The 16,898-nt window shown below is 46.4% G+C and overlaps 1 protein-coding gene and 1 long non-coding RNA gene across 4 annotated transcripts in view; one reads left to right on the forward strand and one right to left on the reverse strand.

The window, feature by feature from the left end:
• The window catches only part of LOC309802031, a 622,798-nt gene that overhangs the window by 282,465 nt on the left and 323,435 nt on the right, over positions 1-16,898 (reverse strand). The window lies entirely within an intron of this gene.
• The window catches only part of TDP1 (tyrosyl-DNA phosphodiesterase 1), a 78,906-nt gene that overhangs the window by 35,468 nt on the left and 26,540 nt on the right, over positions 1-16,898 (forward strand). The window contains exon 14 of one of the 3 annotated variants that reach the window (XM_082617003.1): positions 5,273-7,179. The exons of the other annotated variants lie outside the window; for them this stretch is intronic. Within the exon in view, the coding sequence (XP_082473129.1) occupies positions 5,273-5,312 (40 nt within the window). The 3' untranslated portion in view covers positions 5,313-7,179. Of the gene's footprint in view, positions 1-5,272; positions 7,180-16,898 lie in introns of those variants that run through there. 3 annotated transcript variants of the gene reach the window in all.

Genomic DNA, 16,898 nt, shown 5'->3' on the forward strand with positions numbered 1-16,898 from the left:
GGAGTTGTTACAAGTGTATTTGTAACTCCTGCTAAGAGTACTGAATAGGGTTCCAAAAAGTGACTTTGTGGATTGTCATTAGTTTTCTGTGTGTGTGTGTGTGTGTGTGTGTGTCTTAAATGAGCCTTATTTAAAGTAGGCCCTCGACATGAATCCCTTGGTAGAGGGATCATTGCCTGATTTTACTTATAAGTGTAGATGTTTACACGGTTTGCATAAAGTTTGTGTTTACTTCTGTATTTAATACTTCAGAAATAGGAATTAGGCAAATTGACATTTGGAGTAAATACAGAAGAAGAATAACATGGTAAAATTAGTATTCCTTAATGATTTTCTTCTTAGATAAGTGAAACTTGAGCAATCAAATCTCTTTGTGCTTTTTTAAGCATCTTTATTAAGATATAATTATTTATTTATTCATTTATTTATTTATTTATTTAGTGGTACGCGGGCCTCTCACTGTTGTGGCCTCTCCCATTGCGGCGCACAGGCTCCGGACGCGCAGGCTCAGTGGCCATGGCTCACGGGCGCAGCCGCTCCGCGGCACGTGGGATCCTCCCAGACCGGGGCACGAACCCGTGTCCCCTGCGTCGGCAGGCGGACTCCCAACCACTTGCGCCACCAGGGAAGCCCTATTAAGATATAATTAACGTACTATAAAGTTCACCAATTTGAAGCCTACAATTTTTTTTTTTTTTTTTTTTTGCGGTACGCGGGCCTCTCACTGTTGTGGCCTCTCCCGTTGCGGAGCACAGGCTCCGGATGCACAGGCTCAGCAGCCATGGCTCACTGGCCCAGCCGCTCTGTGGCACGTGGGATCCTCCCGGACTGGGGCACGAACCCGCGTCCCCTGCATCGGCAGGTGGACTCTCAACCACTGCGCCACCAGGGAAGCCCTGAAGTCCAAAATTTAATGATTTAGTATTTTCACAGAATTATGAAACCATCACAATAATCCAATTTTAGATTATTTTTGTCACCCCCTGTAAGAAAGTCCCTACCTATTAGCATTTTTGTGTCTGTTTTTATAAGAAGCTATAAAATAGAGCTGGACTAGAACTTTAGTTCCTGGCTTCTAGTCTGCAGAGACCATTAGACATCTCTTCATAATTTAATAACACAGTTGATGCCAATAGCAACTAATTAAGGTATCTACAGAGTAGAATTATTTCTTTAATGATGAACAAACTTTTAAACAGAAGTTTAAAAGCTTTCATGAACACACTTTTCAACCAAAGAACCACTTAGAAGCAACCAAGTTACTTTCCTAGTTTATGGAAATTAGTGGCTAACCTTTGCCCCTGGGTCCGGATACGGGTCCAAGACTAAACAGTGTTAGCGGTGGAGGTTAGATGTGAGAGAGGCCTTCCCAGACATTTCTGAGGAGCCATAGCACAATGGGAAAGCGTACTCTTGAGCCTAAAGATCGGACTATTCTGTTATTTACTAGCTCTGTGAACTTGGGAAATTTATTTAACCTGAGGCTCTTTCCTGTTGTTTAAAATGGGAAAAGTGGGGCTTCCCTGGTGGCACAGTGGTTGGGAGTCCGCCTGCCGATGCAGGGGACACGGGTTCGTGCCCCTGTCCGGGAAGATCCCACGTGCCGCGCAGCGGCTGGGCCCTTGAGCCATGGCCACTGAGCCTGCGCGTCCAGAGCCTGTGCTCCGCGGCGGGAGAGGCCGCGGCAGTGAGAGGCCCGTGTACCACAAAAAAAAAAAGAAAAGGGAAAAGTGATGGCTGCCTTTGGGGTTTATTGTGAGAGTTAAATGACAGAGCCCAGTGCTGGAGACATATCAGCCCCTGACATGAGAGCTGTCGTTACACTTGTTCAAGCTCTGCCCTCAAGGCTGTGAAGGATGGCCAGGGGAATTAGTGCCCTTCTCTTTGCTGTGTGCCTATAAAAAGAGAAACTTCTGCCTGTAAAGAGTAGGTTACCTGAGTATGAGACCTGAACTGTAGATCCCTGGGTGGAGAAGTCATTGCCTGAGACAGATAGGAAGTGCCAGGGAGAGCAGAGGCATGGAGGCCATGTGGCCCTTCTGTGGGTGAGGAGTTTGGGCCTTGGTGAGTGGGAGGTTGTTACTTCCTCCCCCAAGTGTATTTTAAATAAAACACACTTGAGAAAGCTAGATTATTGCCAGTATTCCTGAATTCAAGTGATGAGAAATTAAGTTATAACACTACGCAGTCTTCTAGGAAGTTAACCAACAAAAACATGAATTTGGGCCTAACGTGGATCCTTGAACAGCCTCCCGAGGGACCTGGATACTCAGAGACCACATTTCAGTGTCAGCTCACCTGTGTGCTCAGTAACTCTGTTAAACCAGCTAACTAAGTTACAAGGAGAAAAACCTGGCTTTTAATACCGGTTCTGTCACATCGTGATGCTGTGTGTGACCTTTGCTTCCTTGTATACGCTGATGAGTCAATAGGACTCAGTGAAATTACCTACTTGCTTCTGATTCTACAATGCTACCATTGGAAGCATTGCGGAGTGGTAGGCCATCATACATCCCAAGGGCTACTTTATTACAAAGCTTGTTGTTTTGCTCTGTGTTGAGTACCTGAAATGATGTGACATTTCCCTCTATCAGATCTGACAGATTCTCTACCCATTATATTATGTTTTTATACTCATCAAGGCTCTTACTGAAATCATACCACTTTGCAGCAATGTTGAATTGAATCTGAAGGCTATTCTTCCAACTTTATTTTATTTACTATTTTTTTTTCGGTACGCGGGCCTCTCACTGTTGTGGCCTCTCCCGTTGCGGAGCACAGGCTCCGGACGCACAGGCTCAGTGGCCATGGCTCACGGGCCCAGCTCCTCCGCGGCACGTGGGATCTTCCCATACCGGGGCACGAACCCATGTCCCCTGCATCGGCAGGCGGACTCTCAACCACTGCGCCACCAGGGAAGCCCTCTTCCAACTTTAGTTAAAATCCTCTTAACTATTAGCAGAATGTTTTTTCTCAAAATAGGGTCAGAGGGTCAGAGCAATATAAAGAAACATATCAGTTATTGGGGAAAAGTGCTCTCGTCTAGCATCATGGGTTTTTTGGCTGAGAAAACAGGTGCCCCAAGAAATTAAGCTTTCAAAAGCGTGCAGCTCACCTTTTATCCACGGAGTGATCAGAAGTGATCTCTTTTACTCCCCTCCTGCCGTTGGGTAGACTTTTCCTCCAAGATGTTAGTGTCGAAGTCTTCTATGTAAGAGTGCTCGCTGTGGGTCTTTGAGGGTTACTAGAGATGGAAATCCTGGTGCCGGGGACCCAGGGATAAAGGAGAGGAGAGGCTGTTTGGAGGGCTGGCCTGTAGGATGGAAATGGAAACGTTGGATCCTGGGAAGGGAGGGACGATTCCTCTCACGCTGCCGTGTTAGTCAGGGTTCTCCAGAGAAAAGGAACCAGTAGATGAGATACACAGAGAGGTATTTTTATTTTAAGGAATTGACTCGCGATTGTGGGAGCTTCAAAGTCCAGGATCCGTAGGGCCAGCCCGCAGCCTGGAGTCTCGAGTCTCCGGTCCTGTGTTGCAGTCTTGAGCCTCTCTTTACTTTCCCTGGAAAAGACAATTTGGGGATTGTTCTTCCTCAAAGTGGAGTGAAAAGGATAGATGTGCTTCACAGGATTTGCATGAGATTTACTGATTATGATTTAAGGGCACTAAGGGAGGTTGAGATTAAGTTAACCCCGTGAGTAATCCTTTTCTACGGCTGAGTTTCATAGTTTAATGACCGTGTGTGCTCAGCCCTGGGAGCACGACTGGGAAAAAGAGCGAGGCGTGCTCCTGCCATGCAGGGGCTGCGGGGAGAGACGACACTGGCCCCTCTTCATTCCGCTGTGTAAGGGCCAGTGTTAGAAACATATTTTCTGGCTGGAGCAGGGTCTGGTTGTGTGAGAGACCACCAGCTAAAGCTAAGAAAGTGGTATTTCATGTAGGTCTCGAGGTAGGTCTTGAAGTAAACCAGGTGGATTGGGAGGGGAATCTGAGCCGAGGAGCTAGGGGACAAAGGGCACAGAGCTGAGAAAGCCCATGGGGCTTTCAGGGAGAATCTGAGTGAGTCCATGCAGCTAGATGAGCAAAAACAGATTCAGATACCTTCAGAATAGGTCTTCTCAGACAAGTGCACCTGTGTTCTTGCACTTAAGTCCAGAAAGCATCTACTGTCAGTTGATTCATTTAATATTTGGTGGTGGTTTTGTACTGTGGATGTCTGCTGTAATACTGGCTGGCTTAATGATAACTTGGAAGTTAATTGAAGAATTTGAAATTTGTCTTTGTGAGTCTGTGGCTTCTAATTTTATTCTGGAGCACCTAGACCAAAAACTCTACTTGCCAAGATGTTTAAAGGATAACAAGTAACATTCATTCAGGGATTTCGACATGCCAGACACTGTTCTAAATGCTTTATGCATGCTTATCCATTTAATGCTCACAACAGCTCCATGAGGACTTGGAGAAATGAGTGGTTGAAAAGGCTGCCCGTGGTCACACGGTAGTAAGTGGTAGAAGCAGGATTTGAACCCCAGGCATTTGGCTCCACGACTGGCACTCTTCAGCTCTACCTTCTAATGCCTCTTAATTAAGACACGGTTTTAGTGCTTCTGTTTTCTGTGAAGACCAGTTAGGTCAAAAGAAACTGCAGCACATTTTACTTTGTTATGTAAAAGAGAAAAAGCCCCCATAGCACTCCAGTTTTATGAAAGGATACCTGAGAAATGTAACTTCCATAACAATTTAGAACACACTTAGAGCCCGCTCTCCAGCCCTTTCTTAACAAGGGAACGTACAGGTCCCAAGTATAAGTGACATCTACTAGTAACCCCTTTCTTTTTTGTTTTTGTTTCCAACCGTATCTCCCAAACCGAGCTCATCTTTCTAGAAGGAGGTTCCTTTCCCGTCATCCCTCTTTGCCCCAGAGGCAGCTGCCCACTCTCATCAGGCTTGAAGCCCAGCTGTCCTCTTGTGCTCTTCCTTCCTTCCTTGGAGCGTTTACCGAGGTCCTTCCTCCTGTGGATGCTGGGCACTTGGGATAAAACAATAAGAAACTTTACGTAGTGCCTTTGAGATGCTCAGAATCTCCGAGATGTCAGAAGCCAGACACAGAAATGATTTCAATAGAAAGAGATGAACTGTATTCTTGAGGTGGGCACGTGGACGCTTTCGAAATAGCTATCAAAGCTTACGGGTCCTTCAAATGTCTCAAAGTTTCCTCTTCTAATCCCTGGACTTCTGAAATGATTGCCTGTCTGCTGTCCCATCGCACAGGTCGTCCTCTTCCCAGGCCACCTGTCCTCGTTGTCCGTGACCATTCATCTTTCAGAGACACGGGTCTTCCTCCTCGTCCCATATTCAGAATCCTCTCCCGTTTCCTGTAAGCTGAAGTCTGGAGTCCTCCGTTGGCATTCAGACCCTGGCCACCCCATCTCCACCTTGCTTCTCCTGTACTTCCTGGCGGGAACTGCCAGCAGCAGCCGGGCTGGCCTCCTTTGCCCCTGAAGTCATCCTGCCAGCAGCCCGTGGAGTCCCCTTTCCAGGTGCCTTGGTCCTTTTCCTCTGCCTCTCCAGCTGTTGCTCATCTCGTCAACGCTGTGCTCAGGGCTGGCCTCTTCTCAAGGAGGCTTTGCCAGCCTCTCCCTCCTGCACATCCTCAAGAGCACTTGTGCGTGTGCTTGGGAGCTCACTGTTCCGTCTCATCTTGTAGAGAAGAGAGAGTATGAGCTTTACATCATCAGACGGTCCTGGACAAGATGATCTGTCTACTCCTGAACGAGTCTTTTGCCGTGAACAAGTTTCTTAACCGCTCTGAGCCTCAGATACCTCATCTGCACAGCAGCCACGAGGGTGTGAGGTGCCACGCTTGGTGATTTGACCCGCAGGCAGAAGAGTTCAGCTTTAGCTGATCAGAGCGGTAAATTCACTGATAAAGTACAGTGAAAGAACTGGAAGTGGAAGAGCACAATCTTGACACAAGGGTCACTGGTGATAGTCCAGTGCGTGTGGCCCCTGCGTGTGACCTACTCCTCCATTAGAATGAGAGGTTCATGCTCCCATGGAATTTACATTAGCACCAAAGAGCTGGCTGTATATGTGTTATGTAATTGCAGTGTAATTCTTTTCTGACCATTCTGCATAAGTAGATTTTCTCCCAGCAAGGCCTGCACTGACTTTCAGCTCTCAGCTTAAACGTCACTGAAACTCTCCTTGCTTCCTCAGCCTCCTGGTGTCCGTCTGTCCAACAACTCATGGTCCACATATTACTTATTTTAGCCATTGCTCTTTCCAGACACTACTCTGTTCCAGGCAGGGTGTCCATATGCCCTGGGCTTCTTGCATGGTCTGTGTTGTTTCCCTTTCAGTGTGGTTGCTTGTGTGATCACTGGCTTCCCCTCTCACCTCTGAGCCACGTCCATTTCTGTCTTGTTCAGTGTCCTCCAGTGCCTGGCATGGAGGGGCGCTCAGCACAGATTTGTTAACGAGGAATCGAACGAAGGCCAGGATGGAGGCTGTACCAGTGAAAGCACTGCCTAGACTTTGTGCGTAATTGACTGTGGGAGATGCTTCAAAGGCGAGTCCTGGGCTTGGGGTGTGGCTGGTAGGGAGATGGGGGATGGTCACCATCATCAATAGAGAAGTCAGGAAATGAAACTGGTGTCGGTGGGAGAATGGTCAGCTCGATTAGACTGATTTATTATAGTGGGATGGTCAAGCGGAATTGTTTATTGGTGATGTTGCACTCAGAAGGTCGGTGTACACATGGTATATTTTGGAGTTCTCTTTGGAACTGATCATGGACACCCTGAGCCTTCGTGGATGGTCAGGGAAGAGTGGAGCACAAGGTTGGTGCCTGGGAGGGGAGGAACATACAGGGACTAAACATCACATTAACTAAGTGTTCCACTGCCACACAGATGAATTGGATCCAAGCCTTCCCTCCTGAGTTAAAGAACAACTAACTGGTCACCATCTTCCATGAAATAATCTTCCTTCCACCTAAGAAATGTTCTATGTTGTATTTTGGGCATCATAAAATTTAACCATTCATTTCAACATGTATTTATTGAGCACCTGCTGTGTAGCAGGTACTTTTCCAGGTGCAGGGAGTGCAATAATAAAACGTAATCCTTGACCTTATGATGGTGAGAGTTACACAAAAACCAAGTTTATCTGCATCAAATGGTGATAATTGCTCTAGAGAAAAATAAAGTAGAAGAATAATTTAGGTGCACAGTCCTTTACTCAAAATCCTTGAGACAAGATGTATTTGGAGCTGGAAACATAATATGATACATGTACTATCTGTTAACATCCTTAGTGGTGTTACAAGTAGCCTCATGTTAGCTTAGGTCAACTTTTGTCCCCTAATGAGTTAACAAAATTAAGTTTTGCCATTAAATATAATAAGTTAGGTAATAGCTTAATTTCCAAGTTGGTTTCGGTTGTTTTAGATTTTCAGAGCTAACGTAGTGGTTACGCTAAGTTCCAGGCATTCTTCTAAAAGCATAGTCCATACACACACAGACACTCACGTACTCCTCATAACAACCCTACAACAGGGCTGTTAGTCCCCTTTACAGATGGGAGAACTGAAGCACAGAGAGGGTCCCCAAGTGCCCAGGAACCCAGTAACACCCTCAGGCGCTGTGCTGTCCCTGTGTCAGGAAGGGAGGCTGTTCATGAACAGGACGATCAGGGAAGGCCTCACTGATGTGGTGACACTTAAGCAGAGACCTGGAAGAAGCGAGGGAGCCGTGTGGATGGAGAGCTGGGGGAATGCGTTCTGGGCAGAGAGGCGGAGTTGGGGATATTCTGGTTTGTGACTGAGAAACCAAGTGGGTATTGCTGGAGTGAGTGGGATTGGAGGGCCGGGGAGGTCAGAGCAGTAACTGGCATTTTGGTCAAGATAATCCTTCGTTGTGCAGGATTGTCCTGTGCGTTATAGGGTGTTTAGTAACCTGGGCCTCACATACGAACCGCCATGTCACGGTGAAAGCCATCCAGATGCCCCATGCCTTTCTAAATATCCCCTAGATTGTCTCTCCTGGTGGAGAGAAAAAATTCAGAATAAATTCAGAACTCTGTGAACAACTGATTTATGAGTGCCGCTGTTCTTTCATTTAATGCATTTCCCTACTTCAGAGTGATGAGGTGGGGTTGTAGAGAGAACCATGGATTCTAGTCTAAATGAAACGATAACGCCAGCAAACCTTACAGTCCATCTACAAAGTGTCACATGTATTATGTTTTAAGAATGGGGATTTTAGTGAAAGATAAATACATCAAAAGCTGCATGCATTTAACTCCCTTTTTTTTTTTTTTTTGACACTTTACTACTACTTTGATCTATTACCCCTCCATGTTAATGTTCACGTTTGGGATGAATAAGTACCTTTTACTAAAACAGATTTCCCAGAAAAAAATTATAACAGTAATAAGCAAGATGGATGATAAGCAACGTGAATTTTGACTCTAACCTAAAAATGAGACCTTTTTTTTAATAAGCCAGATTCGCACGTCCAAAGAAGTGTTGCCCTTCAAGGTGGTCACCTTCTGAAACTAGATATTTTATGAAGAATACTGCCACTGCTCAAATCCTTTTGCCACTCTTTGGAATTTCCTTCACAATGAGTTTACATGGCACATTAACGAGTACTGTTTCTTAATAGACATGCTTCTGTTCTAGGCCTTGTATAAGGTTATTGTTGCTTTGTAATAAGTTACCATAAACTGAGTGGCTGAAAACAATGCAGATTTAGTATCCTGCAGTTTCTGTGGGTCAGGAGTCTGGACATGGGTTAGCTGCACAGGATCAAAGTGTTGACCAGGGAGGGCTATGATCTCCTCTAAGGCTCAGGGTCTTCTTCCAAACTCACTGGTGGTTGGCAGAATTTAGTTGCTTATGGCAAAGCATAGCTGTTTGCTTCTTCAAAATCAACAGGAGAATCTCTCCTCAGGAAGGACCTAGTCCCTCCTTTTAGGCTTCACCTGATTAGGTCAGGCCAACCCAGGATTAACCCAAACCTTTTGATTACCTTAAAAGTCAAGGGAAGGGGCCTCCCTGGTGGCGCAGTGGTTGAGAGTCCGCCTGCCGATCCAGGGGATACGGGTTCGTGCCCCGGTCTGGGAGGATCCCATATGCCGCGGAGCGGCTGGGCCCGTGGGCCATGGCCGCTGGGCCTGCGCATCCGGAGCCTGTGCTCCGTGGCGGGGGAGGCCACGGCGGTGGGAGGCCCGCGTACCGCAAAAAAAAAAAAAAAAAAAAAGTCAAGGGAGGGCTTCCCTGGTGGCGCAGTGGTTGGGAGACCGCCTGCCGATGCAGGGGACATGGGTTCGTGCCCCGGTCCAGGAAGATCCCACATGCCGCAGAGCAACTGGTCCCGTGAGCCATGGCCGCCGAGCCTGCACGTCCAGAGCCTGTGCTCCGCAACGGGAGAGGCCACAACAGTGAGAGGCCCGCGTACCGCAAAAAAAAAAAAAAAGTCAAGGGATTAGTAACCTAATCATGGGAGTGAAATCCCATCATACTCACAATTTTTGCTCACACTCCAGGGGAGGGGGTTATACTGGATATGTACACCAGGGGCAGGGGCAGAAACCTTGGGGGCTGTCTTCCAGTTCTGCCCTTCACCGGCCTCATTGGTATTCATTACCCAGCTTGATTCATCCATCTTATTCTCCAGCCTTGACTTGAAATGATTTCTTACTATTTTTAAAATTGAGGTTTATTTTCCATAGTTAAGGGAAATGCCCCTTGAATATACTCAAAAGACTGAACCTCAGGCTCTAGAGGCTGTTTAAGAAGTGACGTTCTGGGCTTCCCTGGTGGCGCAGTGGTTGAGAATCTGCCTGCCGATGCAGGGGACATGGGTTTGTGCCCCGGTCCGGGAAGATCCCGCATGCCGCGGAGCGGCTGGGCCCGTGAGTCATGGCCGCTGAGCCTGCGCGTCCGGAGCCTGTGCTCTGCAACGGGAGAGGCCACAACAGTGAGAGGCCCGCGTACCGCAAAAAAAAAAAAAAAAGTCAAGGGATTAGTAACCTAATCATGGGAGTGAAATCCCATCATACTCACAATTTTTGCTCACACTCCAGGGGAGGGGGTTATACTGGATATGTACACCAGGGGCAGGGGCAGAAACCTTGGGGGCTGTCTTCCAGTTCTGCCCTTCACCGGCCTCATTGGTATTCATTACCCAGCTTGATTCATCCATCTTATTCTCCAGCCTTGACTTGAAATGATTTCTTACTATTTTTAAAATTGAGGTTTATTTTCCATAGTTAAGGGAAATGCCCCTTGAATATACTCAAAAGACTGAACCTCAGGCTCTAGAGGCTGTTTAAGAAGTGACGTTCTGGGCTTCCCTGGTGGCGCAGTGGTTGAGAATCTGCCTGCCGATGCAGGGGACGTGGGTTCGTGCCCCGGTCCGGGAAGATCCCACATGCCACGGAGAGGCTGGGCCCGTGAGCCATGGCCGCTGAGCCTGCGTGTCCTGAGCCTGTGCTCCGCAACGGGAGAGGCCACAGCAGTGAGAGGCCCGCGTACCACAAAAAAAAAAAAGAAAAAACATAAGTAGGATCCTAAAAGATCTAATTTCCAAAAAAAACAAAAAACTTCATCACTTTAGAAGTGTACTTCACATATTTCCTGTAGTGTGTGCATAATGATCACTGGTCGTTTCTGTACCCATCATAAGTAGAGGATGTTGGCTACCTGGTCATGGGGACTTGGTTTTATCCAGTTGACATTTCACAAATGTGGAAACTGGTTTGAAGATCAGGGACTGAAATCTTATAAAAATGCTAGCCTTGATATGGTTTTCATCTTCTGTTTTATTTATCCTTTTAAATACACAAAAATCACAAAGTTTTCATTTCCTCTCTTTCATGATGTGTTGTGATTGGGATTCTGACTGAAAACCTTTTTTATAGATCCTGGGTTATGTTTTCGTATAGAGCTGCCACATCACCTAAATCTGCACTAAAACCATTTTTAATGAAGTTTCTGTGTGATTGGACTTATATACGTTAGAAGTTTTTGTTCTACTCTAAGAGAAAATGAATTCATAATTCCCATACTTTTTTTCCTACGAAAATGCTCTTCCTGACACTTGGTAATTTTGTGCAATGTCTGTGTTTTGTTTCAGACCACTAAGTATAGCACCTAGTACAGTACCTGGTCTGCAGTGGCTCAGCAAATTTTGAATGAATGTGTAGTATCCCTCTTAATCTAACTACAGTACCGTTCATTTTCTGACCGCTTCTCAGGTTTAAGTATGTTTCCCTTTCTGTACTGTCCAGAACACTTAAGCTTATCAGTTTTGTTTTTTTTTTTAACTTAAGCTTATCCTTAAGATTGGTCTCAAATCTTCCCCTTTGCAACTTCTTCTAGCTCAGCAGACATGATTCATTGTTTTCCCTTTGTGTTTTCAAGCACCTCTTGCCTGGTCCTTTTACATCTCCCTTTTTGGTCTTTGGGCATCCATTGGCCTCAATTTATTATGAGCTGCTTGAGAGTGGGTGCCAGGTCTTACTCACCTTTATCCTCAGCATCTAACACTGTGCCCAGCATATGGTTAGGGACCAGTACGTATTTGAATCAGCGCCCTTTTCAGAACTCTTTTGTTCAAATAAATTATATCCACACATCATAGAACAAGGGTATGCAGAGCAGGTTTGTCATCCCACTCCTGTTCCCCAGCCATCCTGCTCAACCCCAAACCACTACTGCTAGTTTCTTAGCTTTAACCTCATCAGCCCTTTCAAACTCAGGTACCTCAGATGATGATTTTATCCAATCAGCCATCATACTAGGACAAGATCCATGTCCTAATTCGGGATTGCCGTTTACTAGCCTTGCCTCTCAAATTTGGGGAAAGTCATTTCTTTTTTTTTTTTAATTTTATTTAATTTATTTTTTTATACAGTAGGTTCTTATTAGTTATCCATTTTATACATATTAGTGTATACATGTCAATCCCAGTCTTCCAGTTCATCACAGCACCACCCCCACCTCCACCCCGGGAAAGTCATTTCTAATCTGAGCCTTTTCTCACTTATGGAATGCTCAGAGGAGGAGGATAGGAAGTAAGTGCGAAGGTTACCCATTAAACGGTATGATGTATGATGATGTAAGTCAACTGCTTGGTTTTTACTGGCTACTGACAACCACGTGTTATTATTAAGGTTATGTTCATTAGTCCTCTAGGGAGTCAAGAAAGCTTATCAAGACTTTATCTGTTTTGTTTATATGACATATGGATGTGTAGTATGTGACCTAAAGATTTTCCATAGGTATAGCCTTTTCTCAACTCAATGTGGTTAAGTTAAAAACTGGTCATAATTTTTCTATATAATCAAGGCAAGTATATTCAGCTAGAAGAATATGTTCAAAGAAACTTAAAACTAGCACTTTAGCTTGAACTTACTAGAATGTTTTATTGGCTAGCTTTTGTCTGGTTGCTTTTTTTTTTTTTTTTTTTTTTTTGCGGTACGTGGGCCTCTCACTGTTGTGGCCTCTCCCGTTGCGGAGCACAGGCTCCGGACACGCAGGCTCAGCGGCCATGGCTCATGGGCCCAGCCGCTCCGCGGCATGTGGGATCCTCCCAGACCGGGGCACAAACCCATGTCCCCTGCATCAGCAGGCGGACTCCCAACCACTACGCCACCAGGGAAGCCCTGTCTGGTTGCTTTTATGGAAAGCTATTTATAGTTCTCCATGCTACTGTGAAATCATCCTGTGTTTGATGGGCAGCCTGTTATGGAATTACTGGAGCATAATGACAAATACAGTATTTAAATTTTACCACAGGACCAAGCAGGCAAGAAGATGAGCTTGAAGAAGCAACCTTGGCTGAGAAGATAGCGGCTAGGAGTAATTGGCAAACCCAGTGAGAACAATTATGAAAGCTGTGCATTGTGGGTGGGCAGAAAGCAGCGATCCCTGTTACAGTTGCCTAGCAACCGACAGGCATTGCCGGATGGTCGGGATGAGTAGAAATGTTAGTGCTGCCGCTTTAGGGGAAAACAAGACAAGTGCTTGACTAGAAAACGACTGTGGCTTTTTGAGGAAACATAAAGGAGACTCTCGCCCCGCTCTGCTTTTCCACATAGCTGTGCAATGTTTCTCTTATGTCTGTTCCTTTGATTCTGAAACAAATAGTCTTTTTCCTCCTTTGTCTGAGCTTTTTGGTAAAAATCAGATTGGATCACACAGAAAAATATTCATAGATGTCATTGGAGTAGACTTGGTTGCCTGGCACTACAGCTCCAGGTTGGTATGCCTCAAGTACTTGGTTACAAATAATGGTTATTAGTATGAAAGTCTGCAAATGACTTCCTTTATATGTTAGAGATGATTCAATGTCCCTCACTTTCTTGCATTCTGGTACAAGTAGACCAAGGTCGGTACATGCCGCTTTTCATGCTCGTGGGAACAAGTCTCCTGAAGCAGTATCCCTGATGGGAGAAAGCTTGAGACCCCCAACCTAGGGCCTCTAGACCCTTCGTACGCTGGCATTGCTAGTGACAAGCTGTACCTGTGGCTAGAGATGACGAGGTACTGTCTGGGAGTTCTGCACCAGGACCTGGCTTCCAAAGAAGACACCTCACAAATGATAACAAATACTTGTGTGGTGCTTATATGCTGACTCATTTAATGCTGACTCATCTAGTCCTCCCAGTTGAGATCTAGGTACTATAATCCTCATTTTAGAGATACGAAAACTAAAGCATAGAGACCTTGAATAACATGGCCCAGTAGGCAAGGTGGTAGAACTAGGATTCAAACCCGGAGAGTCTAGCATGAATATTTCTTGCCTGTATGCCAGACACTGCTCTAGGCTTTGGTGATGGATGACGAACAAGACAGGCATGGTCCCTGCCCGCAAGGAGCTTGTGTTCTAGTCGGTGTAGCCCTGTTGCCTTCTGCTTCGGGATCAGCACTTCTGGCTAAGTCTCTGGGGAGAACACGCAGCTCAAAAACTCACCGCAGCCCCCTTTCCTAAGAGCAACTTGTCAGATCGTGTTTCCTCCCCACTAACAGCCTCCAGCACTGCGGAGCCAGGCCTTTCCCCGACTCTTCTCTCCTGGTCCTTCGACGAAAATGTTCTGACTTCCTACCCATCGCTTTGCCATAGCTTCCCCACCCCCCACCCAGTGAAGGTTGTGGTTTCTGCCATAGCTGTCATTTGTGGCCCCTGCTGCTCAAGCTCAGACGGCAGTGTGGCTGGCCGTGAGAGGCCTGATGCTGCTTTTTCCTAGCCTTTGTGTGTCCTGCCTCTGTTAGTCTTTTGAGCATCCGGTCTGTGCCAGGCTTTGATAGGGTCCAGTGCTTAAACCTTCCAGGTGCTCCTAAAACACTTCTTCATCCTGGTCATCAGTTCCCACTTACTAGTCAACATCCGGGCACCTGACAGATTTCTCGAGCGCCTGAGTCCTCTGGCTTCTGCCCATCTACAGTGTTCATACCAAGCTCAACCACCCTGCATAGTGGTTCATGCCGCCTAGAGCCTGGATCTTCTGGATGTTCCTGTCGTCCCACATTGCTCTGAAGTCCCTCATCATTCAGTCTTTTGCTCATCTGCCCTTCCTTTGCAGATGCACATTCAGTACCTATTCTTGGTGCCATGCTGGGCCTATGGGCCTGCAGATGTCCCCGAGCTCGGGATATTGATCACTAGATCTGCCCATCTACCGAGAGCTTGATCGGGACGTCGGTAGGTGTGCACACGTGTGTGTGTTCAGGGGAATTCACAGTTTACCCTGTGGCAGTTCAGGGCATCCAGGGTGGCAGTAATGCAGGGGTGGTGGTTCAGAGAAGAGAGAGATCACTTCTGCATGAAATAACTAGATGAAGCTTTGGGACATGGCACGTTTTGTGTTTGATAGGCCGAGGTGGAACATTAGGTAGAAGAAATCATGTACTTGAAGTCCTGAGGCAGGGGGCGCTGCCAGAGGGGGTGGTGGTCTGGGCTGGCACGGAGAGCTGTGGGGTGGGAGGGCAGCCTGACCGGTGGATGGGGCAGGGCTTGTGGCGCTGGCCTGACGGGCAGAGGACTTGAGGCTTCACAGGTGGGGAGCACTGAATGCCTTTGAACAAGGGAGTGAGATCGCCAACAGTGTTTTGCTAATGTTACTGATAGTGTCTGTCCTTGTTCAAAGCTTTATGACTGTTGTACTGTTCCCATGATAAGGCCATCCCCGTGCCCTCTGAGATCTAAGTGGAGCAGGTATGTTATGAATGTAGAAACAGCTGCAGAGCTGAGGCTGCTCATCCAGGGCGTGGCTGACCCAGCCCTTGAACGGCTCTTTCTTCTAAGCCATGACTCTTTCTGGAATTGGTTTATGGGGTAGAATAGAGGAAATAAAGCACGGGGGCAGAGAAAACTACTGAGACACTGGTGCAGAGTTCCAGACACAGAACTGTAAAGGTGGCCACAGAAGGGAAAAGCAGAGGGGCGTTCGCAATAGAAACCTTACAGAAGAATGCAGAGAAACAGGCTGATGAGAGCAGGGCGGGAGGAAGCTGGAAGAATTGGGTTACCTGCAAGGTTGTGAACAGAACTCTCTAGGAAAGTTACAGATGCAGGCAAAGCTCGTGGAGCTGGTCGCTCACCCCAAGGAGGCTGCCCCTTGTCCTGTCTCGGAAGGTTTTTGTGGAAACCACTTGTTGGCTCTGTGGCATCAGTACTTGGTGCTATTGGCTGTGAGCTTCCCAGAGGCTGCCCCACTGTGGGACCCAGGGATGCAAAGGTGGGGGACTTGAGCAACGTCACAGACTTGGTTTGGGGGCTCAGGGAGGGATCTTCTTCAGAAAGCCTTTCAGGGTCTCTAAGGGAGTTGACCAAATATTGGCTATTCATCAGACCTTTTGGTGCTACCTGGATTATAAACACTCCACCGCCTGCAGCCACACCCTTGCTCTCCACAGCTCCTTCCGTTTTCTAAGCTGTTTCCCCACGTGGGAAACCAGGGGCTGGACTAGATCAGTGGTTTGGGGCCGTGGTCCCTGGAGCCCTAAGGGTCCTGGAAACCACTTTCAGAGCTCACTGTCCTGCTTTAAATGTTTCCTTTGAACAAAGGACTCTCCAGGCTTAAAAAAAGAAAAAAGTTTAAAATATATTACAGTAGATAGCCTCTCAGAGCCTATTCTAACAAAATTTCATGGATCTGTTCTAAGTATTAATACTTTCCAAATGTCTCCTTTGTGCCATGCTTTACAATTTCCTAAGCACTTTCACCTAGATTATTTTATTCATTCTCATTATAACCCAGTGAAGTGAACAGATGGTGTTAAACCCATATTATAGACAAAGAAATTGGTGCCCAAAGGATGTAACCCCAAGGTCACAGCTGACCAAAACCAAAACTCAAATCTTACGAACCTGTTGCTCTTTTCAAGTTCTTGTTTTGCCTTTCCACTATAGGAGATGGACCAAAATAATGAAACGTTTCAGTAGAAAATGAAATAGCAATCCGTTTTGGGTTATCACATTGGTTACTATTAAATATACACTGAGATTGTTTGATATGGTGTTCTAAATACCAGTTTTGACCCGAACTTTGAAAAGCAACTTTTGATCCCGCTTGACAGGGTTTTTGTCATTTTGGATTCTGGATGCTGACGTGATGGCTTTTTAAGCCCGTGTGATTCGATTTGTGGGATCGAAGAGAGATGGATTCTTTTACAGACTAAGTTGACCGCTAGGCTGGACTGTGCCGTGGACTGAAAGCTAGGCTTCCAGATCCAGATTCAGAAGGGGGTCGTAACATGCCTGTGACTGAGAAACAAAGTGAGTTTGCAAGTGGATTTCTCAGTCTGTTTGGTAATCTGTCAGAATCGTAACTTGCAAAAGCCTACACCCACGTATCTTATCTCTTCTAGACTCTGCTCTTGCTT

Source organism: Mesoplodon mirus, assembly GCF_964341445.2.
Source record: "Mesoplodon mirus genome assembly, chromosome: 4".
NCBI lineage: Eukaryota > Metazoa > Chordata > Mammalia > Artiodactyla > Ziphiidae > Mesoplodon > Mesoplodon mirus.